Source organism: Phacochoerus africanus, chromosome X (genome assembly GCF_016906955.1).
Source record: "Phacochoerus africanus isolate WHEZ1 chromosome X, ROS_Pafr_v1, whole genome shotgun sequence".
Lineage (NCBI taxonomy): Eukaryota > Metazoa > Chordata > Mammalia > Artiodactyla > Suidae > Phacochoerus > Phacochoerus africanus.
In genome coordinates, this window is record NC_062560.1 from 30,470,618 (window position 1) to 30,497,244 (window position 26,627).

Here is a 26,627-nt window from a genome sequence, read left to right on the forward strand (position 1 = left end):
GAAAAAACTGCCACTGTATGCAGATGACATGATACTACACAGAGAAAACCCTAAGGACTCGACCCAAAAATTATTTGAACTGATCAACAAATTCAGCAAAGTAGCAAAGATTAGCATTCAGAAATCAGTTGCATTTCTGTATACTAACAATGAAACTTTAGAAAAGGAATGCAAAAATACAATAACTTTTAAAATTGCACCCCCCAAAACTGAAATATCTGGGAATACACCTGACCAAGGAGGCAAAGGACCTGTATGCCAAGAACTATAAAACTTTAATCAAGGAAATTAAAGAAGATGTAAAGAAATGGAAAGATATTCCATGCTCCTGGGTTAGAAAAATTAATATTGTAAAAATGACCATACTACCCAAAGCAATGTACAGATTTGATGCAATCCCTAAAATATCACCCATGACATTTTTCACAGAACTAGAAAAAATAGTCCAAAAATTTATATGGAACTACAAAAGACCCAGAATTGCCAAAGCAACTCTGAGGAACAAAAACCAAGCAGGAGGCATAACTCTCCCAGACCTCAAGCAATATTACAAAGCCACAGTCATCAAGACAGTATGGTACTGGTACCAGAAAAGACATATGGACAAATGGAACACAATAGAGAACACAGAGATAAACCCTGACATTTATGGTCAATTAATCTTCAACAAAGGAGGCAAGGACATAAAAATGGGAAAAAGAGTCTTTTCAGCAAGAATTGCTGGGAAACCTGGACAGCTGCATGCAAATCAATGAAACTAGAACATACCCTCACACCATGCACAAAAATAAACTCAAAATGGCTGAAAGACCTAAATATAAGACAAGACACCATCAAACTCCTGGAATAGAATATAAGCAAAACATTCTCTGACATCAACTTTATGAATGTTTTCTCAGGTCAGCCTCCCAAACCAACAGAAATAAAAGCAAAAATAAACCAATGGGACCTAATCAAACTGACAAGCTTTTGCACAGCAAAGGAAACCAAAAAGAAAACAAAAAGACAACTTACAGAATGGGAGAAAATTGTTTCAAATGATGAAACTGACAAGGGCTTAATCTCTAAAATATACAAAAGTATGTTTCTTAACAAAAACTCACTGTGACACTAGGTGGTAGGATTATGGATTTCCTTTATTCTTTGCTCTATGATCCAAAATGTCCCAAATTGGCCTATAACACATTTATTATCTGAAAAAATAAATGTTTATTTAAAAAATATATGGCCTATGAAAATCTACCTAGCTCTTTGATGCCATAAGCACGCAACTCTTGAATACCATACAAAAGAATCTACGTGACTGAAGATGAAACAGCTTTGAAATCAATGGAGTGTTTTCTTCTTTTCCCATTAGTAGCAAAGGAATATAAAAAAAAGAAATTAACTTTAGAAATATTAAAAGTGTGCGAGCATTGACATGTGCTTATTGTGAATGTGATGAGAGAGGCATGTCAGGACAGTGAGGGAGGTTCATTACACTCCTTTCCCATACTACAAATGAAAGAATAACCAATACCAGGTAAAATTCAATAACTTCCATGACCAAGATTTGTACTATAATTTGGACATTGATTCCTTTTGATAACCTTTCTCCTCAGGCACTGTCAAGACAGATAATAATTAGTAATTTAGCTAGGAGTTGCACCACAAATTTCAGCTTGGGTAAACAACAGAAGACACTTAACACTTAACTAAAGCTCTGACAGATGCCAATCCTCCCTGTGGCCAAACCTGTTCAACTTCTCCTTCGGAATGAGTCTGTTTTCACTGAGCCCTCTGGGATGTTGAGCCCCTAGCAGGAGTAAGAACTTGTAGGCTGAGGGCTCACAGTTACAAGCTACACACATTTTATTCCTGTATGAACTTTTGGTGAGAAGGAGGAGTGCTAGCAGCTGCATATCAGAAGTGTCTGTGGTTTTTATCTCAAAAACATACTCCCCTCCACCTATTCCATACATTATACAGTTATTCTTGATCTTGAACTTCTTGTTCTTTTGTAAGTATAAAAGGCTGGAGGAGAGTTAAAAACTATTTACAATTTTAGGTCTGTTCCTAAGTCAGAACACTGACTGAATTTGGCAGTATTGACTTGGGATGGAAGAAGGGAGGGAAAAAGCTGGGAAAGGAGTGATGCTGGGAAAGCAGGGCAGCCTCTAATCCCTTTTCCTATCAGTCTTTATAATGAGCATTACTTATTTATTCCCCTGAAAAATATCCCAATGTTTCCTGATTATTAAAAAAAAAAACACTGGGGGGCATTTATTAATATGACTTCATTTTAAACTAAGTAAATTAGACTCTGCACTGACTAACACAATGCAAACCACATATAAAATTTCAGATTTTCAAGTAGCCATGTTAAAAAAAAGCAGTAAGAGGACAATTTACTTTTAATAATCTATTTTGTTTATTATAATGTGACAAAATGGTATCATTTTAAACTAGAATGAGATAGTTTACTTCCTTTTAAGTACTATTCAAGTCTTCAAAACACAGTAGATATTTTATACTCATAATCCATCTCAATCTGGACTAGCAGCATTTCAGGAGTTGAGTATTCTATGTGGCTAGTGGGTACTAACTTGGACATGGAGCACTAGAAGGTGACCTAATGTGATTCTTATGAACAGGCAACTTTGGAAAATAGTTCTCCGCTTGAAGGAGACACCAGAACCCATCTATCGAGGATATTTTTCTCACTAACAAAGACTGGATTAGCTCAGTATAGATGTAAAGCTGTTAGAATTTAGAAGATAACACAAGAACTTAACTTTAGCTTTCACACAAATGGGACACTTCAAAGTGAGTTACAGATTAGGAATTTTGAAAATATTGCTAATATTAAAATGCTTTATTTCATTATTGTGCAGATGAACCATTAATGACTACATCACTGCCTCAGTCTGGGGTTTCTTTTTAAGGATAGAACTGGTTTTCTGTTGTTGTTCTGTTTTGTTTGTGTTTTTAGGGCCGCACCCATGGCATATGGAGGTTCCCAGGCTTGGGTTCCGATGGGAACTGTAGCCTCTGGCTTACGTCACAGCCACAGCAATGTGGGATCCAAGCCGCAGCTGCCACAGCTCACAGTGACACCAGATCCTTAACTGACTGAGCGAGTCCAAGGTTTGAACTCATGCCCTCATGGATGTTAGGTTTGCTAACCTCTGAGCCACGATGGTAACTCCAAGGAGGGAACTATTTCTATGCAAACTGTAGAGCTTATTTCCAAAACTTCAGATCTTGTCCAGACACTCCTCTGCTTAAATACATTCAGTAACTGTTATTTATAGGCTAAAACAAGGACTTGCACACATATCTTAAAATGACCTTTGTAAAGCGTTCCAAAGTTTCCTGTCCAGCCTGAGCAATCACCCTCACCTGGGAACCTGAGCTTCCAAAGCTAGTGCCACATAAAGTCATTTCTCCTAACAACTTACATTTCATGTGGCCACCTGGCCTTTGACCATATGTGCTCATGGTCAAGGGCACTCTTCCCTGTTTCTCCTTGATAATCTTCCCTGAACATGGTGAAGACTTCCCAAGCTCACCATCTCCTCTTCTCTCTTCTCATAGGACTTAGCAAACACTGTGAGTACAGAATTTGAGAAGTGTGATATGCTAACTATGAGGTTTATATATCTATCGCTCTCTTCACCGGGCTAACTTTCTTGAGTGTTCAAACTGCTATAGATTCCCATCCCCTCACATGGAGACGGACGGATGGCTGCCTCTCCCACTGATGTAAGGCCATTGTGCACAGGAAGCATTTTGGGGCTCAACATTGAAACTTGATATGCAGCACTGTCTGACACTCAACAAAAACCTGTTGAATAAACAAAAGAATGCTGATACCCATAGCTGTGCAATGTTAAGGATAAAAAATTTTGCCTTGAAGGGACTGTATGTGTCATGGGAGATCTTATCCTGAGAGTATTCTGAAATGGAGGCAACTATTAAACACCAAGCTGTGATCTTCAAAGGCCTTCTGCCTTATAGGAAACAAGAGTCTTTCACCATGAAGGTTTTCTTTGAGAACACTAGCCCTCAGTACATGTAGACTGATGCCTATGTCTTCCGTATATGAGAACTGCTTATCAAATTCTAGCCTCCTAACAAAACTCTACTTTTACTTCAAATCACAGAGAAATAAATGAGTGTCCCTGCATCTTTTGTCCCCTCAATAACTTGCATCTTATAGTGCTAAAGGATGCCCCAAATCTCTATTTCAACAGAAGATTAATGTGACAATGTAATTGAAAGTGCTTCATAAATTATAAAGCACCTTATTATGTTATGACTAATGTTATTATCATTATTAACAACCTTAATATCATTGCTAATAATAAAAATAACCCCTCCTAATACTCTGATTTTGATGTACTATGGGTTAAATTAAAACCCATAGCCATAAAGATGTTATGTCTCATCCTTACTGATAATGGCATAAGATGGGTTTAATTAGGGTTATACTCATCACTAAATAGCATTTTTATGGATGAAAGAATTTTCATCTTTATTAATATCCTTAAGGCCTCTTAGGAGGGCCTGGCCCTATAGTGAGTGGTAGATATTATTCTATTATTTTCCTCAATACTTATTAGGCAGAGCTGTGATTTAATTTTTTCTCAATATCTCAAACTTCTAGCTGGTGGTCAATAAGCCATATGATAGTCCGATCCCAAGGCCTTCATGCATTTGTCTTGTGACTTGTAGTAAAATATTTAACTGTTCTGAGTCTTGTAAAAATTTTAAGAATATCTTTTCTACATATTTTCTCAGATTTTTTTTGAGAATCACATCAAATAGTATTTCTTATACTCTTTAACTATAAAGGCACTAAAAGCAACTTTAAAAGTTACTGTAATTAAATAAATCTTGTGTTATATCTTTCTGGGCCTGTTTTTTTTGTAAAACTGATTTTAGAATATCTTCCCAAATTAACCACTTCCTAAACTAGCTTCTTAATTTTTTAAAAACTAAATTATTCCACTATACTCATCATATTACTAGCTTGTGAGACTCATCAGAAATAACACAGCACACACATACATACACACAAACAAACAAAAGAAGTCTATGAAATAATAATTCCCTATGTATGATCAACTTTGATATTTTCCATTTTGTTTAACTAAAAACAAAGGCTGGTGGTGATCTGCAAATTGATTTCATGACTCACAGTTTGGAAAATATGAGCCCATTAGATAAAAAAAAAAAGCAGCAGAAAAATAAACTGAAACATAATCAACAAAAAAGGAAATGAGTCCTAAGCATTATTTTGGCCATTTCTTTCCATGCATCTATAATCTGTCCAAGAGCACCTCTCTCATAATGTCCTAATTATACCAAAATTTTTTCATAACACCATCACTTTTGAAATCTTTTCTCCTTTTTCTGAATGTAGCCTTCCTTCACTTATTTCTCCCATCACCTCTTCTGTGAAGTGCTTCCAAATCTTCTAGCCAGTTAGGTACTCCTTTACTTTTCCTCAATGTCCCTAATGTTGTACCTATCTTTATTATACCTCTTATGCGGTGTTTTAGTTGCTTAAATATCCATCTACTGAATATACCATTCATGTTTAAATCATTTAAATGTCCATCAACTTTAGTGAAATTTGACTCTTTTGTGAGTAGATTGGGATTGTGTTAACTTTCATATCCTGAGTACTTAGCACAAGGCCTGACACAGATCAGCTCTGAAGTAAAAGTCTGATGAATAAGTGCATTTATTTTATTTTTTTTTTCTTTTTAGAATTGCACCTGTGGCATATGGAAGTTCCCAGGCTAGGGGTCTAGTCAGAGCTGCAGGTGCTAGCCTACATCACAGCCATAGCACCTGGGATCCGAGTTGCTTCTGCAACCTACACCACAGCTCATGGCAACTCCTTAATCCACTGAGCGAAACCAGAGATCAAACTCTCATCCCCATGGATACTACTCAGGTTGGTAAACTGTTGAGCCACAAGGGAAACTCCTCTAAATGCATTAATTTTAAAAGTTAATTGAAATATAAGAAATCGTCAGGTTTAAATGTTCAAACATAGAGGAGGTACACAGGTTCTCTAAAATACAGGTAAATCTTATGGGCACATAAATCCTTTGATAGCCTCCTAAGCCCTGTGCATTGGTGGTGTCATATACTCCCCTTACTTGAACATCATTGCAATACTATTTCAAAATTTCTGTTCTTAACAATATCCCAAGGAGACTACGAAAGATTTCAACAGTTCAGCCTCCTTCAATTAAATTATCTTGAGTGGTTATGTATTGGCTGGATTGCCCTGAGCAATATTTTTGGGAAAGCTCTGACTATGAGAAAAAATTTGCAAATTCCTATGAAATAAAGATTGGTAGAGCTTGCTCATTATAGCATACAGATCTTAAGTGTTTATAAGCCTCTGTGAAACCATGCTGTATAGCTTATTATTTTTTTAAAACAATTGTGTGGTTTTCAAGTTAAGGTTGTTTCAGCAATTTACTATTGGTATTCAAAAATACCTATATTGGCTTTTTGTAAGCACATACAAAAGCCATATATTATTTAAAAACAAATAGAAATTCAAGGGTTAAACATTTGAAAATATATTATTTAAAAATAGTAAAATGGGATTTTCAAAATAAATCCATGTTGTCTAGGATTTACAATACAATATAAGGCTGTACTATTCGTTGCAATGCCAGGATTTGGAGAACTATGCTGGAACATTAAATGTATTCATTTTCCTAGCCTGTAGACATTTGAATGTCTGGGTAGCAATAAGAACAAATTACCAAAAATCTTTTAATAGTGTATAATAAATTAAGACTGGATGATAATGCAAAAGTGTGTACAACAGGACAAAATTATGAATCTCATATAATGATCCAACAACATTTAAAGTGTGGGAACAACATTGGTATTCTGGGATATATGACCACAGTTGATCCTAATTGTTTCTCTCTTGTCAAATAGAAATTGCACATCAATCTCAAAGTATTGTAAACTGTTCATTACATGCAAATGATTATGTTTTGCAGGCTTGCCAAGGGGACTAAAACCTATTTACAAAAGAAACCAGAAGAAGAGTTTCTTTGATGACACTAGGTTTCTGTTAGAATTCATCATTTAGAAGCAACAGAAACTGCCTCTGCCAATAAGGAAATTCTCGATAAGGAAATGGAGAGGTTTGGAGTTCTCATCATGGCTCAGTGGTTAATGAATCTGACTAGGAACCATGAGGTTGCGGGTTCGATCCCTGGCCTTGCTCAGTAGGTTAAGGATCCAGCATTGCAGTGAGCTGTGGTGTAGGTTGCAGATGCGGCTCGGATGCCGTGTTGCTGTGGCTCTGGTGTAGGCCGGCGGCTACAGCTCTGATTCGACCCCTAGCTTGGGAACCTCCATATGCCCCGGAAGTGGCCCAATAAATGGCAAAAATGAAAAACAAAAACCAAAAAACAAAAAGAAAAGAAAAGAAAAGAAAGGAAATGGAGAGGTTCACAGGATGGAAGGGAAAAATCAAAGAATCAGATTTGGAACAATCAGAACTCCAGAGGGTACTCACAGCAAGGGCAGCTCATCCATTAGAATGGATGAACTATGACCTTATCTCCTACTTTAGGTTTAAAAGTCTCAAGAAAGAATGTGATCAGCCAAGCTTAGGACCACTGAGAGGACGGGAGAAAGGTTCTTGCAAAACAACCTCTAGAACTCTCTTAGACAGACTAGTTAATTTATTATCCCATGAAAACTGCTCAGGTACTAAAGAGGACCTGGTGTTACTATGAGTAAGGTGAAAAGTTCCTATAGACTTGTCAAAATGACTAACTCCACAACACACTATTTAAGTGACTTTAAAATCTCTAATCTCTTTTTTTTTTAATTTTTAATCATAATCTTTATCTTAGGGAGTTGAAAGTTGACTCAAACAACAAATCTGTTTTGATTTACTTTTTTGTTACCATGACTTTAATTGTGTTTGATAACCATGGCTGATGTCTATTTCTCTGTTATCTCAAGTAACAAATAATTTTTAAAGAGAGGGTAAGAAGGACACTTGCATTTTTACTACAAATTTATATTAATCTATTTTTATTAATCTATCTTCTACCCGCAACCTCATGGTTCCTAGTCCAATTCATTTCTGCTGTGCCATGATGGGAACTCCTATCTTCTAAAAAAACAGTTAAAACTTTCTTCTGTAAAAAAGCTACATAGTTAATATTTTGGCCTTTGCGGGCCAGGCAGTCTCTCTGATAATCTCAGCCTTTGTAGCCAGAAAGCAGCAATAGGTAATTTGTAAATAAAAAAGTTTGGTAGAGTTACAATAACACTACATTTGCTAAAATATGTGACTGGCAGGACTTGGCCCCGTAAGATTCCTTTTCTGAAGAATTTAATATTCATAGGTCAATAATATTTAGTGTCTATGTATTATATCAAATTTATTTAACTGCCAGACATTCAAAGGATGTCATTGGTGAGATATTTACTCCTAATAATAACCAGTTCAATGTTCCATGTGGAGTTCTAGATACATTAGTTTGTTTCAGTTTGAAATATTACTCAAAATTGTTTGATTAAGTAAAATGAATGACTAAAGCTAGGACAAGGAGGGAACTAAAACTTCAAGGACTGTAAAGTTATAAATTAAAATTATGTATTGACAAATAAAAATGAATAGTAAGCCAATAAAAATTCAAAGGAAAATATGCCACCACACAGATATGCATTCATATGAGACTTACCTACTATTTTTCAGCTATCTATGTCCCTGAATCTTTCCTCCTTATTAGTTTTGATTAGAATACCTTAATACAAATACATTGCCAGTAAAGTTCTGTCAATTACAGACTCACAAAAGAATAAGAATTTTAAAAAATTGTTAACTATTATTTTTACAAACAATCCTGGTCTCTGGCTTATACCTATAATTTGGTTACACAGTAGTAAAATTTACCATTCTTATGACTAGATACTTGCTCTTCAATTGATGAATAGTTCATCCTGAAACAACTCATCTGTGAACAGGCCTCTTGTACTATAATTTGTCAATTTTATCATTGTTCAAAATGTACAACTCATGTCAGAACAGTTTTTCACTCTCTTTGTATGACTTGTTCATAGCTAGCTTTCCTTATGCTTCCTTTCACAATATTGCTCTTTTCTCTTTCCCTAAATCTTGTTCTCCCAGTTGAGTTTGGGAATTCCAGAGGTGTAATGGAGCAGTGTCAAGAAAGACTAAGGGACAGAGCTACTGTTGAAAAAACAAACAAACAAAAACAAACAAACAAACAAACAAAAAAACAACTCCCATTTCTATAGGCTGATTCCAGGACTTTCAGGAGTATTTACACATTACCATGTGTTTCTGCTTCAGACTGAATATGCTGAATATATGAGGCTATGAGCTTATTAAGAGAAAGGAGGCTTTTTGCCAAGTTTACATACCTATTAACAAGCACTGCATCTGCTTTACACACAGTAGGCTCACACTAAATATTTGTTGAATGGACTTAAATTCACTCGCAGATACACTCGCAGATTATGAGAATGAAGCCATCGTATTGCTTAATTCTCGGCAAATATGAGAATTTCAAGTACTATGTACAAAGAAGAAGAGAGGGCAACTCCATGTAAGGAAGAATTTTTGGGTTATGACATGGGGTAAACATGGTAGAAAGAACGAGATTGAAAATAGTTCATGTAAGTGAATAATATGACAAAAATAAAATTCTTTCATTTATCCAATTATTCATTATAATCTCTATGCAAAGAGATTGTTCTATGTACTGAGGTTTTACTGGTGACCATGAAAGACAAGATTCCTGCAAGATTTACATTATAGTGGTAAATACAGATAATAAACATATAAACATATATTACAATTTCAGCAATTGACAATGTTATAAAGTAAAGCATGATAATTTGGGGAGAAATTAAGCCTGTGTGCATGTGTGTGTAATCTCTTTAAAAGAGGAGAACTTACAAAAGGCATACCTAAGAAAATAACATCAGAACACAGACATATGTAAGTAAAGAGAAGTATACAAAAGTCAAGAGTCCTGAGGGAGAGATTAGGACATAGGGGATAAAGGTTAATCTTTTTTTCATTAAATAATTTCAGCTTCACATTGCATCCATGTTGATGTAAGCAAGGTGTCTTTCCCATTTGGAATTTGCAATTTGCATGCATGCTTCACTTTTTTTTAAGATTCTTACTCTCCTGGTAATTTCTTACTCTAAGAATGAGGGTCTCTTAGGGATGATATGTTTTTCATGCACTTTAAGAAAGTATTTACTATTGTAGCTATTACAGTAAGTTAGAGCTTTGATTCTTGCTTCTTTTCCATAATGTACAGCAATCTTTCATCTTCTTAAACATACCATGCTGAGCAACAGAACTTTAATAACAAGTCACTAAAATTATCCAATCCCTTAACATACTGATTTTATGAAAGTCACATTTGATAGGCAATAATTTAGAGTCCCTCTCTGAATTTCTGCACTCTGCCAAGCTCCCAATAAATCTGTTATTACTAATTCTGAAAAAATTCATAGGAGCCAAGAAGTTATATAGGAGTATCTATGCAGCAATAAAAAGCCAACAACATTTACGTAAGAATGAAGTGCCCAGCTGTTTAACTATAGTCAGAGACTGAACTCTCAAGCCACTATCAGCTAATATAACACTGGAAATCTTACTCTAAGATGGATTCTCATACTTAGACATCACTGTAAGCCTAAAGCAAGTGACTAGAGACAAATTTTCTTTGCAGTAAATTTTCAGGCTGATTCTCTTATGTTAGTGCACATCCTCTAGTTACAGACAAATTTTCTTTGCAGTAAATTTTCAGGCTGATTCTCTTATGTTAGTGCACATCCTCTAGTGACCACCAAACAAAATCTTATGAAATTTTACTACTGCTGGGGAAATGTAAAGGGCCAGCAATACTATGAATTATTCTTAACATTGAGGTCCCAATGAAGGGCAACAGATGGCAGAAATTTTTACTCGAATGATTTTTCCATCAAAGTTTCTATCAGCATTCAAATCCCAGCAGTGTGGCCATTAAGAAGCAGTCAAACTCACCATCCAGCTGGTAAAATCAGCACTGTAAAAACTGACTATATAGAAAACATACTTGTATTCAATTTGGTCTTTTACACCATATGCCTTTATCTAGATAGCCTTCGAATTAATCCATATTAATTCAAAGTCAGTTATCTCCAACAGAGCCCTTCGGGGGAGTAGATTACCAAGTAACTATTAAAATACAACCAAATAAAAATACAAAAAATCACTACAGCAGACAGTGTCAGTGACCTATGCACATCCATTCAGCAATGTTTCTGGGAAAGCCAATGCTTTTTCAGTGATGGCACCTACTACTTGAGGGCTTTCTGGGATGCAAGCTCAGAAAGCAGGGTGAAAAGAATTAGAAAGTCTGGGTATTTTCATTAAGAGGAAGATAACTTTTTATAGACTCACTTATCTCAAATTTTTGGGCAAGAATTACTCAGCTTCAATGTGTTCTCCGAATCTAAACTGTAAGAATTGGGTTCCTTCAACATGCTTTAGAATATTCTTCCATCACAAATAGCCCAGGTAAGGCAGAATTGAAGAGCAGCCAAGCTTCTCTTTGACTTTCTTGGAGTCTTCTTTCTTTGCCTTATCTTCCCCAATTCCAAGACACCAGTGCCCTTTTTTTCTTTATTTCCTCATCTCAGAGATCACAGTAATGTTCTTGTGTTATGAGTATACATTTTATATGTAATTTTCCATTCTCCATGCAAATTTCCAATTTGAGAAAGGAAAAAGTATATTTTACTTAACTATAACATGAATTTAAACAATTTTTTTGATTTAATGGTGAAAATGAACACTACAATATGACATCCTTAATCCATGTTGATTTACGTATTCTCAATCACAATGAATTAAAATTTATCATTATATTACAAAGTAAACAGTTTTTCATATAATTTATTTATAGCAATACCCAAAAATATATTGTACTTCTAGCATATAATATATATATTATGGAGGAGTAAAACACAGTAATATTGAAAGATATACCAGGAGACTAATTAACTTTAAGAAGATGCTATTTTGCATAGAAATGGCAACTAACTAATGTCACAATAACACATTGCTCTTTTACTCCCTATGTTTGCTTACCATTCAGTGATTTAAAGTTTAGAAAGTTTCATCTAAACAGTCCTACTTCTGTTTTTTTCTTTAGGTTAATTTCGAGTAGAATTTTAAGATTTTCAGGTTTCATGCTTGATCATGATAATATTCCTTAGAAGGTGCTGCTAATTTTGTTTTGTTTTTGTTTTAGTTTTTGTTTTTTGTTTTTTTTTTTCAGAAAAGCAGGGGCTTTAATGCCCTCCCCCTCGCCCCCCCAACCTACGAGCTATTGTTTACTAATACAGCTCTGCCCAGACCTTTTCAAAACTTTGGGAATGCTGTTAATTTTTAATATGGTTCACTAAGCAGTACTATTCCAAAAAGTAATTGGGTTCCATTTCCATTAATATCACGGCTATTCCACTCTTCTAAATACTCAAAGTAATAGTGATTTTTATTATTTCTACTATAAACTTCAAGAAATTTCGACTTCTTTAAAATAATAGCCCATACTTTAAAATTTATTTCTTTAACTCTAGGACATGTAGAGCTAAACATTAGGGCATGTTATGATTTTCACTTTTTTGTTTTCAGTCAAGGTACCTGTTGGCACACCAATTAACTATGTCACTAGATGATTTAACATTATTTTCATAATTTTTCTTTAGTTCTTATCTTTCCCTTTGAAAATTCCTATTAACATTTATTCTTCTTAGTTCTAAAAAGTAGACAGATATGTAAGCTTTCTGAGGAAGATTTGTTTGGCTAACTGAAATTTTCCTCAATTTCTAATCCAAGAGCTATACTTTGAGAAAATGTCATGTCATAAAAATAAGCTTTATCAAAAATGCCTGATTATTCAATCTGTATTTCAGATGTTTGGGAACTGTAATTCAGTAAATACATTTTTGTTCTTATACATACAGGCTAATCAGTTCAGAAGTATGGTTAGTTATAATAAGTTCTCACATTTAAAGAGTAATTATTTTGTGGAGAATGTGATTCTAAAGTACTTTAAGCACATTTCATCTTTATTACTTTTTTATTTAGTAGAAGAGAAAACAGAGACATAGAGACTTAAGACAATTTCACAAAATTCTGCAGCTATTAAAAGAGCTAAAGTATCTGGGATTTGAACGCAAACTTTCTGAATGTGGCTTCCAACATCTAAGTCAGTCTTTTAAACTTGTACTAGGTCTAATGTGGCATGTCAATACTTTTGTGGGTGATAAAATTTTGCACATGCACTCAATTACTGTTTCTTAATGAATATTAAGAGATACATAAATAATTGAGTTTACTAACAAAGCAATTTTTAGTGGCATGTAACATGACTAATATTTTCTCATGTAAAAAATGTGAGGTTTTTAAAGAGATTACCCATAGTGGCATGACATATTTTTTGGAATATCTTGAAAAATATTAATTCATATATTAAATTTTATTATTCACTTGTGATGGAGAAAAATAGTTGAGTGCCATGAAACGAGACAATCCTGGTATTGGCAGTCACTTTATTTTGAATTACCACCCCATGTGTCAATAGGACAATTTTCGAGTTAAAAAGATAAATAAAATGCAGTTTGATAGAAGATGATATAAACCAGTTTATTTTTATTTTTATTTATTTTTTGGTTTTGGCATATGGAAGTCCCCAGGCTAGGGGTCAAATTGGAGCTACAGCTGCTGACCTCCACCACAGCCACAGCAATGAAGCATCCAAGTTGATCTGCAGCCTACACCACAGATCTGAGCAGTGCCAGATCCTTTAACCTAGTGAGCAAGGCCGAGGGTAAAACCTGCATCCCCATGGATACTAGTCAGGTTCGTTACCACTGAGCCACAATGGGAACTCCTAGACAAGCTTATAAAATGTACCCACTTATTTTTTTATTTCATATATAGAGATGATATCTTTGCTGAAAATTATACATATGTGGCTTTAAACTCCAGTGTATCCCTCTATATGTTTGTTTAGCATACGGGCTGATGGATGATTTTCCTTAAAGTGATCATTACTTATTCACAGCAACAAATATGTCTGCTGCCAAAAGGCACCATCTACATTCTATTTCTTAATGGACAAGGGATTAATTCCAACAAATATACAAATTTCTCATGCAGCTTTATATTTTTAAAAAATGGGCAGAAGATCTAAATAGCCACTTCTCCAAAGAAGATAGGCAGATAGCCAAAAAAAAAAGATACTCAACATCACTAATTATTAGAGAAATGCAAATCAAAACTACAATGAGGTATCACTTCACATCAGTCAGAATGGCTATCATCAAAAGGTCTACAAGCAAAATGTTGGAGAGGGTGTGGAGAACCCTCCTACACTGTTGGTGGGAAAGTAAATTGGTGCCACCACTATGGAGGACAGTATGGAGGTTCCTTAAAAAACTAAATATAGAACTATCATATGATCCAGCATTCCTACTTCACATCATATATCCAGAAAAAAACATAATTTGACCCACCAGAGGGATTAAAATCAGCTCCACCTACCAATTTGCAGGCATCAGCCCCTCCCATCAGGAAGACTAAGCAAGCCCCCACACCGACTTTAGCAACAAGGGGGGCAGACACCAGAAGTAAGAGAGGCTACAAGTCTATTATCTATAAAAAGGTCATGACACCAAAAACCTATAAAAATGAAAAGTCAGAGAACTATAACTCAGATGAGGGAGAAAGGAAAAATCCCAGAAAATCAGCTAAGCGATGGGGAGATTCTTAACCTCCAGGAAAAAGACTTTAAATGGTTGATGCTGAAGATGATGCAAGACATTGGAAATAAACTGGAGGCGAAGATGGATAACTTAGAGGAAACACTGAGCAAAGGGATACAAGATATAAAACATAAACAAGAAGAGATGCAAAATACAGTAACTGAAATAAAAAATTCAGGAGAAGCAGCTAACAGCAGAATACAGGGGGCAGAAGAACGAATAAGTGAGGTGGAGGACAGATTAGTAGAAATTACGGATGCAGAACAGCACATAGGAAAAAGATTGAAAACAAATGAAGAGAGCCTCAGAGAATTCTGGGACAACATTAAATGCACCAACATCCATATTATGGGTGCCAGAAGGAGAAGAGAGAGAGAGAAGGGGACAGAAAAATATATTCCAAGAGATAATAGCCGAAAACTTCCCCAACATGGGGAAGGAACCACTCACTCAAATCCAAGAAGAACAATAAGTACCATATAAAATAAACCCAAGGAGGAATACCATGAGACACATATTAATCAAAAGGACCAAAGCTAAAGACAAAGAGAAAATGTTGAAAGCAGCTAGGGAAAATAAACACGTAACATACAAAGGAACCCTCATAAGGTTATCAGCAGATTTTTCAGCAGAAACTCTGCAGGCCAGAAGGGAGTGGCATGATATACTTAATGTGATGAAAGGAAAAAACCTGCAACCAAGATTACTTTACCCAGCAAGGCTCTCATTCAGATTTGAAGCAGAAAGCAAAACCTTCACAGAGAAGCAAAAGCTGAGAGAATTCAGCAACACTAAACCAGCTACACAACAAATACTAAAGGAACTTCTCTAGGCAGAAAAGAAAAGACAGCAACAGGAAACAAAAATAACACAAATGACGAGGCTCATCAGTAAAGGAATATGTACAGTAAAGATATGAAATCATCCATGCAAAATTATACCACCAAAATCAGAAATCATGAGAAGAGGTGGGTACAAATGCAGGACACTGGATATGAACTTGCAATTAAGAGAACAACAACTTAAAACAATCTCATATACATATAGACTCATATCAAAACTTCAGAATAACTGCAAAACCAAAATCTATAAATGATACACAAACAAATGAGAAAAATCAACTCAAATAGAACACTAAAGATAGTCATCAAACCAGAAGAGGAGAGAACAAGAGATGAAGGAAAGACAAAAGAGCAACAAAAACAAATCCAAACCAATTAATAAAATGGCAATAAAAACATACATATCGATAATTACCTTAAATGTTAATGGATGAAACACCCCAAACAAAAGACAAGATATTGCCTGAATGGATACAAAAACAGGACTCATATATATGCTGTCTTCAAGAAACCCACTTCACTTCTAGGGACACATACAAATTGAAAGTGAGAGAATAGAAAAAAATATTTCATGCAAATGGGGATCAAAAGAAAGCTGGAGTAGCAATACTCATATTAGAAAAAGTAGACCGTAAAATGAAGAATGTTTTAAGGGACAAAGAAGGTTATTACGTAATGATCAAAGGATCAATCCAAGAAGAAGATATAACACTTTGAAATATTGGCACACCCAACATAGATTCACCACAATATATAAGGCAACTGCTAACAACCTTAAAGGGACAAATAAAAAAATAACACAATCGTGGGCTACAAATCAAACCTCGGTCACATTAAGAAAATTGAAATCATATCAAGCATCTTTTCCGACCACAATGCTATATGACTGGAAAAATCTGCAAAAAAAACAAACATGTGAAGACTAAACAACATGCTACTAAACAACCAATGGAACACTGAAGAAATCAAAGAGGAAATTTAAAAATACCTAGAAGCAAATTACAACAAAGATAAGACACTCCAAAACCTATGGGATGCAGCAAAAGCTGTTCTAAGAGGAAAATTTACAGCAATACAAGCCCACCTCAGGAAAGAAGTAAAAGCTCAAATAAAGAAGCTAACTTTACATCTAAAGCAGCTTGAGAGAGAAGAACAGAGAAGACCTAAAGTTAGTAGAAGGAAAGAAATCATAAAGATCAGAGCAGAAATCAATGAAATAGAAACAAAGAAATCCATAGAAAAGATCAAAGCAAACCACATCCAACAATACATTAAAAGGATTGTATATCATGATCAAGTGGGATTTATCCCAGGGAGGCAAGGGTTCTTCAATATCCACAAATCAATCAGTGTGATACACCACATTAACAAACTGAAGAAGAAAAACCATATGATACTCTCAACAGACACAGAAAAAGCCTTTGACAAAATCCAACACCCATTTCTGATAAAAACCCTTCAGAAAGTGGGCATAACGGGAACCTACCTCAACATGATAAAGGCCATAGATGACAAAGCCAGAGCTAACATCATTCTCAATGGTGAAAAGCTGAAAGAATTCCTGCTGAGATCAGGAACAAGACAAAGATGTCTGCTCTCACCACTAGTCTTCAAAATAGTTTTGGAAATCCTAGCCAAAGCAATCAGAGAAGTAAAAGAAATAAAAGGAATTCAAATTGGAAAGGAAGAAGTAAAACTCTCACTATTTGCAGATGACATGATACTATACCCAGAGAATCCTAAAGACTCTACCAGAAAACTGTTAGAGCTCATCCACGAATTTGGCAATGTCGCACAATACAAAAGTAATACACAGAAATCGATGGCATTTCTCTACACTAACAATGAAAGAGCAGGAAAAGAAATTAGGCAAGCAATCCTGTTTACCATTGCACCCAAAAGAATAAAATACCTAGGAGTAAACCTACCTAAAGAGACAAAAGACTTGTACTCTGAAAACTATAAAACACTGATGAAAAAAATCAAAGATGACACAAATAGATGGAAAGCTATGCCATGCTCCTGGACTGGAAGAGTTACTATTTTCAAAATGACTATACTACCTAAGGCAATCTACAGATTCAATGCAATCCCTATCAAATTACCAAGGACAGTTTTCACAGAACTCAAACAAAGTATTTTAACATTTGTGTGGAAGCACAAAAGACCCAGAATAGCCAAAGACATCCTGAAAAAGAAAAATGGAGCTGGAGGAATCAGGCTCCCAGACTTCAGACTATACTACAAAGCAACAATCATCAAAACCACATGGTACTGGCACAAAGACAGAAATATAGATCAATGGAACAGGATAGAAAGCCCAGAATTAACCCGGTGCACCTACAGTCAACTAGATTAAAGATATAAACAGACAGTTCTCCAAAGAAGACATACTGATGGCTGAGAAACACATGAAAGGTTGTTCAACATCATTCATTATTAGAGAAATGCAAATCAAAACCACGATGAAGTACCACCTTACCCTGGCCAGAATGGCCATCATCAAAAAGTCTACAAACAATAAGTGCTGGAGAGCGTGTGAAGAAAAAGGAACACTAGTACACTGGGATTGTTGGGATTGTAAATTGGTGCAACCACTGTGGAAAGCAGGATGGAGATTCCTCAGAAAACTAAAAATAGAACTCCATTTGATCCAGCAATCCCACTCCTGGGCATCTATCCAGAGAAAACCATGACTGGAAAAGACACATGTACTCTGATGTTCATTGCAGCACTCTTTTCAATAGCCAAGACATGGAAACAACCTAAATGCCCATCGACAGAGGAGTGGCTAAAGAAGATGTGGTACATATGTACAATGGAATATTACTCAGCCATTAAAATGAATGAAATACCAGCATTTTTAGCAACATGGATGGACCTAGAAATTATCATGCTAAGTGAAGTCAGCCACACAATGAGACACCAACATCAAATGCTTTCACTGACATGTGGAATCTGATAAAGGGACACAATGAACTTCTTTGCAGAATAGATGCTGACTCACAGACATTGAAAAACTTATGATCTCTGGAGGAGACAGTTTGGGGGGTGGGGGGATGTACTTGGGTTGTGTGATGGAAATCCTGTAAAATCAGATTGTTATGATCATTATACAACTACAGATGTGATAAATTCATTTGAGTAATAAAAAGAAAAGAAAAGATAACCATAATTTGAAAGGATACATGCACGTGCATATTCATTGCAGCACTATTTACAATAGCTGAGACATGGAAGCAACCTAAAATTCCATCGAGAGAGGAATGAATAATGAAGAAGTGGTACATATATACAACAGGATACTATTCAACTGTAAAAATATTGAAATAATGCCATTTGCAGCAACATGGATGGAACTAGGGATTATCATACTGAGTGAAATAAGTCTTAGAAAGACAAAAGACAAACATGATATCACTTATATGTGGAATATAATACAAATGATACAAAAGAACTTGGTTATAAAACAGAAGTGAACTCGCAGATTTCAAAACCAGTCTTATGATTACTATAGGGGAAACTACAGGGGGAAGGAAGGCATTGGAAAGATGGGAATAACATATACTCATTACTGTTTAAAATAAAAATAATTAACAAGAACTTATTGTGCAGCACAGGGAAATATACTCAATAGTTTGTAATAACCTATTGGGTAAAAAAAAAAGAATGTACATCAGATACTAACACAACATTGTAAGTCAACTATATACTCCAATAAAATTTTCTAAAAATAAACTCTCATCAAATATTTAAAATCTTGGAGTTCTCGTCATGGTGCAGTATAAATGAATCTGACTAGGAACCATGAGGTTGCGGGGTCAATCCCTGGCCTTGCTCTGAGTTAAGGATCCAGCATTGCCATGAGCTGTGGTGTGGGTCACAGACGCAGCTTGGATCTGGCATTGCTGTGGCTGTGGTGTAGGCTGGAGGCAACAGCTCCCATTTGACCCCTAGCCTGGGAACCTCCATATGCCATGGCTGAAGCCCTAAAAAGACAGAAAAGACAAAAAGAAAAATTAAAATCTTTATCTTATTATTTGTCAATCAACAATGACAATGACCAAGACAGATGAAATTACCACAGATTCCACCACTCTTATCAATGGAGGTACTTATACTGTCTTTCTAGACCCTTTTTCCGAAACTTACCAAAATGTAAAGATAATCCCAGGTGTTTTATGTGCATGTGTATTTATGCACCTATGTATATGTGTATGTGTGTGATTTTGGACACTTTTAATCACCAGGTGAAAGATAACTAACTCTTGAGAAGATATGTGATCTCATTCACAGTTCCTTAGCTAGAAAAACTTTTCCCTGAACATCCAGAATTCCTGTGCTTATTTTGTGTATACAATGATTACATAGTAGGCTAAGTAAAAAACTTAAAAAAAAATGGCCATACATTTTTTTAAAAAGGAAGAAAGAACGAATCTAGAGATTAAAGGGAACTTAATGGGCATGGAGAGCAAAGCCAAGACAGCAGCCCAGTCAGAGTACAAGGCTTGTCCTGCACATGAAGCTGGATTTTTCCCAGGGCCTCCAATAGTGGCTAAAGGCTGAAACTCAGACCAACCTGCTTAGACTGCTCACATCCAAATCACTTTAAAATCACTGCCTATATCAACTGAAGTATCAAGCATCAGGGATGCTCTCTGCTCAGATACCAGCAGAGGAGACAGTGACAGATTCAAGTTTCTATTTTGTAATCTGGTTCCAGGATGACACTGGACATAGGGCTTTCACTGGCATTTGCTTCATACCTCAGGGTGATGTCTTTGCCTTTAATATTCCTTTGCAAAATTACTTCAAGTGGGTAAGGCAGGTATCTGAGATATACAAAGAATCTCAGGAAATGGCCATTCATCCCAAGTTGACTCTGGGCTTCAAGGAAAGACAGGTCATCAAGTTAAGTAATATAAACATTACAACCAAAAGATGACATATGTCTAAGCTCAGGACAGCTTCTGCTTACTCCTAACGCCACTTGGAGACAAAGTCCCTTTTCTCCCTCCATCCTCCGAGACTGCCATTAGCAATCACATCGCCCCAACACTCATCCAGATCTAACCACAGAAGCAGTGATGCAGATTTCCTTTTAAGTGGGGCCCTCCTGCTCTGTCATGACACCAGCTCCAGTCTCTGAGCAATGACTTGGGGAGACTTTAGCACTGCTTCCAGCTCTGTTCCAAACGTGGCACCCCAGCCATACAACTGAGTCCAAGTCTGAATAGCACTGGCAAGACATCAAGGTCAGACCTGAAGAATAAAAATATTCTTGAGAAGATAGGGAAGAAAAGCCCATCTTTGAGGAAGAAAATAAAGAAAGTGGAGGGGGTGCAGAAGTTAACCTGGTAAAAGACTTTAATTTTTTTAAGAATTACAACATACAATGTAAGGGTTTGGGGATGATCAGAATCCTAATACTTAGCTGGGGGATATTCTTGAAGGCCTTGTCAAAGAGTTCATCACTGAAATCATACAAGGTACCATCAACTGGAAGACAAGGTCAAGTACAAATTAAAGATACCATCTTCTTGATTGGAAAGGATCCAGGGAAGTTTGCTGAGGTTAGAGTCTTGTTTACTATGAATGAAGAATTGAAACTAGAAAAGCATTGATGAAAACCTACTATGGACCTTGACACCTTTTATAATATCTGAAGCTTCCTTATTTTCTGAAGCAATCATATATAGTAACTGAGTATTTTCTATAGTAAGGTCCTGGTCTCTAACCATGTAAATGAAATACGAATAAAAGTTTTTTCATGTCTTTGATTAAAAAAAACTTTAAAAACATTATCTAGGATTTCCCATTGTGGCTCAGTAGTAATGAACCCAGCTAGTATTTATGAGAATGTAGGTTTGATCCCTGGCCTTGCTCAGTGGGTTAAGGATCTGGTGTTGCCATGAGCTATGGTATAGGTCACAGACATGGCCCGGATCCTGTGTTGCTGTGGCTGTGTTATAGACTAGTAGCTGCAGCTCTGATTTGACCCCTAGCCTGGGAATTTTCATATACCATAGGTACAGCCAGAAAAAAACTATCCAATTAAGGGAAAATAATTGATAAAATGTTCATCAATTTCAACTACACCCCAGTGTCAAGAAGTGGAGACCTTTAGACATTCTCAAGGCAATTAAAATTATATAGTTTTAAGACTGTATTACTAAAGGATCAAAAGACATCAGAATCATTTTTTTTGGACTTGTGCTTCTGGCCAAGGTGGAGTAACAGGGACCAGACTTAACTTTTTGGCTAAAAGCTTTAAAAAATGAAGAAAATATATGAAACAATTTTTTTAAGACATTGGATACTGGGTAATTAAAGACAGTGATCTCTGAGAAATTAGAAACAAATGAGGTGAGCCCTACAATTGTCCAAGCTTTCTGTCTGGACAGAGTTCCAAGCTATGACAAAAGACAAAGGCATTCTCACAAAACCAGAAAGTCTCCATGAATTAAGAAGATGGAGCCGAGACTCCAAGGAGACCAAAGTGACTAGAGTCACAGGGCAGAGAACCAGAGAGTAGACAGATTTGCAGAGAATAAACACTGGAGATCTGCAGAGAGCTCCCTTCCTGTCTTCAGATGGAGTCCCAATCTGTTCCTATATGAGAAGAAACTACCAATGTCTAGGGAAAGAACTAAACAAAAGGAATAAAGAGAACAATCACCAGAGCTCACATATGACTGGAGATAGTACTTGTTCCTGTCAGCCAAAGTGGAAAATTTCATCATTCACAGGGCATCAGATAGCAGATGGGATTTGATTCAGTAGTAGGTCAAAATTAACCCAAGATTTAGGCTGTTTCTGCTCAAAACTTACAGAGCGTAAAAGGTACACACTCAAAAGATCAAACTGTTCCAAGCAAACTAATTGTTTTCCATCACAAAGGTCAATATTTATCTGTACAAATATATCAAGCATTCAACAAGTTAAAATTCACATCTGGCTCTGAATCAACAATTACCAATTATCCAAAGAAGCAGGAAAACAACGTTCATAACAAGGAGAAAAAAAATAATTGAAATTTAACCCAAATACGCACATGATAGAATTAGTAGACAAAAGCATTATAACAGTTATTATAATTGTATTCTATATTTTCAAGAAAGACCCATATGTTGAGTAGAGACATGGAAGATGTAAAAAGACCCAAATCAAACTTTAAATGTCTTAGGTTAAAAATATATAATAGACTTTAACTACAGATTAGATTATGTAAAAGAATAGGTTAATCAATTTGACAACAGAAATTATATAAAAATGAATTAGAGAAAAAATAAGGCTGAAAAGAAAAGAACATCAGTGAGTGGCCTAATATATATTATCAGAGTCCCTGAAAAGGAGGGGGCAGAAAAAGATTATTTTTAAATAATGCCTTATAATTTTCTAAATTTGATGAAAAAGAGGGACATACAGATCTAAGAAGCTTAAAAGACCTCTAGGATAAGAAACATGAAGAAAACGATACCAAGGAACATCATAAATCAATTGCTTAATTCCCAAAAGCACTCCCTAATAAACATTCTATATCCATCTCTAAGTGAGATGCCAACCTGAAATATATACCAATATCCATATCAAAAAAAACACGCTCTATGGAGCAGAAAGAAGGTATACATATACCCACAATATATTTCCACATTGTTTTATTTTTCATAATATACATATAATATTTTATAATAAAAAAAGATTAATATATATACCTACCATGAGTCAGATATCTTTGAAAATGGCAAGTGGTTTATAAATCTCCCAAGAACACTTTATATTTCTTACATTATTTCTGCCTTTAAGTCAGAGACCTAGAAATGCTGAATTAGCTCAAAATTCACTTTAATGCTATTACAGAATATATTTTATGTATGATAGCAGATTGGGAATCCACAAATTTCATCTATCTTCAATGCCAATGATGATGGGTACAAAAATTTGATTGATATACACATAATTACACCATTCGTTTGAATCATTCATTTTCCATGTTTACATAGCTTATACACAGGTGTTTGAATGGTTTATTTTTCTTTTTTTTGCTTTTTAGGCCCACACTAGTGGCATGTGGAGGTTCCCAGGCTAGGGGTCGAATAGGAGATACAGTTGCCCGCCTGTGCCACAACCACACAACTGCCAGATCCAAGCCGTGTCTGCAACCTACACCACAGCTCAGGGCAATGTCAGATCCTTAACCTACTGAGCAAGGCCAGGGATCGAATCCACAACCTCATGGTTCCTAGTTGGATTCGTTTCTGATGTGCCATGATGGGAACTCCTTGAATGGTTACTTAATATCAGAAGGCATATTTGCTATGCAAAACCATTTGAGAATGGAGAATTGTAAAGTTGAATATGATATTGCTTTTATGAATCTAGCATTTTGAAATGTCTGGACTATTTAATACATTACCGTTTACTTTCTTCTGTCTTAATCAGTATTTTCCGGCATTAAAAAGATGACTATAATTCAAATCTACTTGAATGAAAATTGCTACATGAACAATTTGAGCTAAAATATGTTGCAAACATGCTTAAGATTTGGTGTAATAATCACAATATTTTTATACCTAAGCTGTGTATTTTATAACCTAAATTATAACCTGTACAATCCAATTTATCTTTATCTGTATACTCTAAAGACATAACAAGTTGAAATTAAACTATATGCTGGTTATAATCCATATGTTGCATTTCAATTAACAAAAACCATAAAACAGTCAATAAGTACTACCAATTCACTCTGCATCGTTTTGGCCTCTAGACAGTCTCAGAAGGCATTTTGTCAATAGAATGTATATAAATATTTCTATATCACCACAAATTGTCTATAGGGAAACAGAAATATAATTTTATCATGATGGATATTTCTAGCAACTACATTATTGGTAAGTATACCACAAGTTCTCCTCCTGGACAAAATCCAACATAAGGCAAAAGCACACATTGCCCCAAGGCTATAGGACATCCTGAAGTAAGATGCTTCTCTGAATCAAAGATTCATCTACAATTTGCAAATCATCAGCTATATCAGTCATGTCTAGACTCTCATCCTAACACAAAAAGTCCACCCCAGGGTCTTCCAAAATTCTCATCATGATGAGCTCCAGTATGTATAGTGATGACAGCAACAGTCAGAAATTATAAATTCCCATCATCCTTCACAACCTGAACTTAAAAGAAGCTAGGTGTCCCTGATGTTGTGGTGAAGATAAAAATTATTCGGAAAAAAAAGAGATCTCAAAAACTTACCTTAAGATACCATTTGTATTTGGCATGTTCCCAATTTTCAGGAATTTGTGTCTTTTTGAGAAAGTGTTCAGCTTCTGTTAGCCATTGATTAAATATCTTCATATCATAATGAAACCGTCGCCATTTTTCAACAGATCTGTCAAATTTCCTAGAAGTAAAACAGATGGAACAAAAAATAAATGGATTATCTGGATATAGTATATATTTTACTGCATTTACAAAGATATTATTTTGGTATTTTCCCACATTTGTAATCAAGATAAAACATGAATCTCAATTAACAGAACTAATATTGAATAGAAATTAAGATAATAATAATAAAATAATAATAATAGCATTAGAATAAAAGGTTATAAATTTTCCTTTAAAATTGAACATATTTTGGGATTGAAACCAAGATAGAGACAACTATTATGGGGCATTAGTTTTTTTTTCCCCTATGATAATATTTAATTTTAATGAAATTTCGGGAATTAAAAATGTATTAACATCTAACATTATTTTGAAGCTAGATATTAAATTTCAAAATATTTTGGATCAAAATCAAATTATAAAGGCTATCAAGTTTCATTCATATCTTGACCTTGAAGAGTCTATTTATCAAGATCTTCAAGCACTCAGGATGACAAATGAAACATACACACAGGGTCAGATATAGGACATCTACCAACTAACTGATATACTAGTCTAAAACAGATGATGACTGTTTTCTTCCTTTATCCTGCTTGTTTCATTGTATCCACTAAAATTTTAAATTGGAATGCTGAAGGAATTTAGTTCCGGGCAATGTGTTAACATCTCATATGAAAAGAATATTGAGAAGGAAATATTTGGTCATGTTCTGGTCACAGAATTGTCTGAGGCAGAAATTATATATCAAGGCTTTAAGTTTACACTAAGGCAGTGACACATAAAAATCACCTGGGAAATTAAAAAAAAGCAAGCAATAAAAACCTGATTTTAAGTCCAAATCTAGACCAATGAAATCAGTTATCTTTGGAGGTAAGATCCTAGTGTTGGTATTTTGAAAAGCACCCAAGTGATTCTAATGTACAGTTAAGGTGAAAAAAAATACTATGTATCGTAAGTTTTAAAGTCTTATGGGGCTTATGATCTACTGGGTCTCACAGGCCCTATCCAAACAGCTATTTACCAGCAGGAAACAAAAGCCATTCTGAAGATCCCTGGCTATGGGGCTGCCTCAAACACAGTAATCTGTTAAAGTTCTCTGAGTTCTACTCTTAAAACACAATGGATTTAATTTTGAATATCTTGACTCTTCTCAGATCTTGACCTCCATTTAGAATCTTTAAATAATGACACAATTCTCTACTATGTTATTATTATAACTATTTAGAATTCACATTTATTAATCAGTTAATATGTACTAGCCACTGGGCTCTGTGCTTTTGTAGATCCCATTCCATTGACTCCTACAATACCCCTTGCAACATAACGAATATTATTCCCATTTTCCACTGTGGAAACTAAGATGCTAAGTTACCAAAAGGTAAATAGATATTAAAAGACAGAGAGGGAATTCTAACTCAAATCTCTTTGTTTCAATGTTGTCTTTACCAACTTACATTAAATTTGATGGGGTTTCCTTTATTCAAGATGAATTTTCACCTTACCAGTTAATTCCAAGTGATAGATGTAGGGTTTTTTCTCCTATTTTTCATCTTT

The 26,627-nt window shown here is 35.2% G+C and overlaps 1 protein-coding gene across 6 annotated transcripts in view; it reads right to left on the reverse strand.

The window, feature by feature from the left end:
* Window positions 1–26,627, reverse strand: part of DMD (dystrophin) — a 2,144,556-nt gene that overhangs the window by 1,129,073 nt on the left and 988,856 nt on the right. For all 6 annotated transcript variants that reach the window (XM_047764837.1, XM_047764839.1, XM_047764840.1 and 3 more), the window contains one exon: window positions 24,942–25,089. In XM_047764837.1, the coding sequence (XP_047620793.1) occupies window positions 24,942–25,089 (148 nt within the window). The remainder of the gene's footprint in view (window positions 1–24,941; window positions 25,090–26,627) is intronic.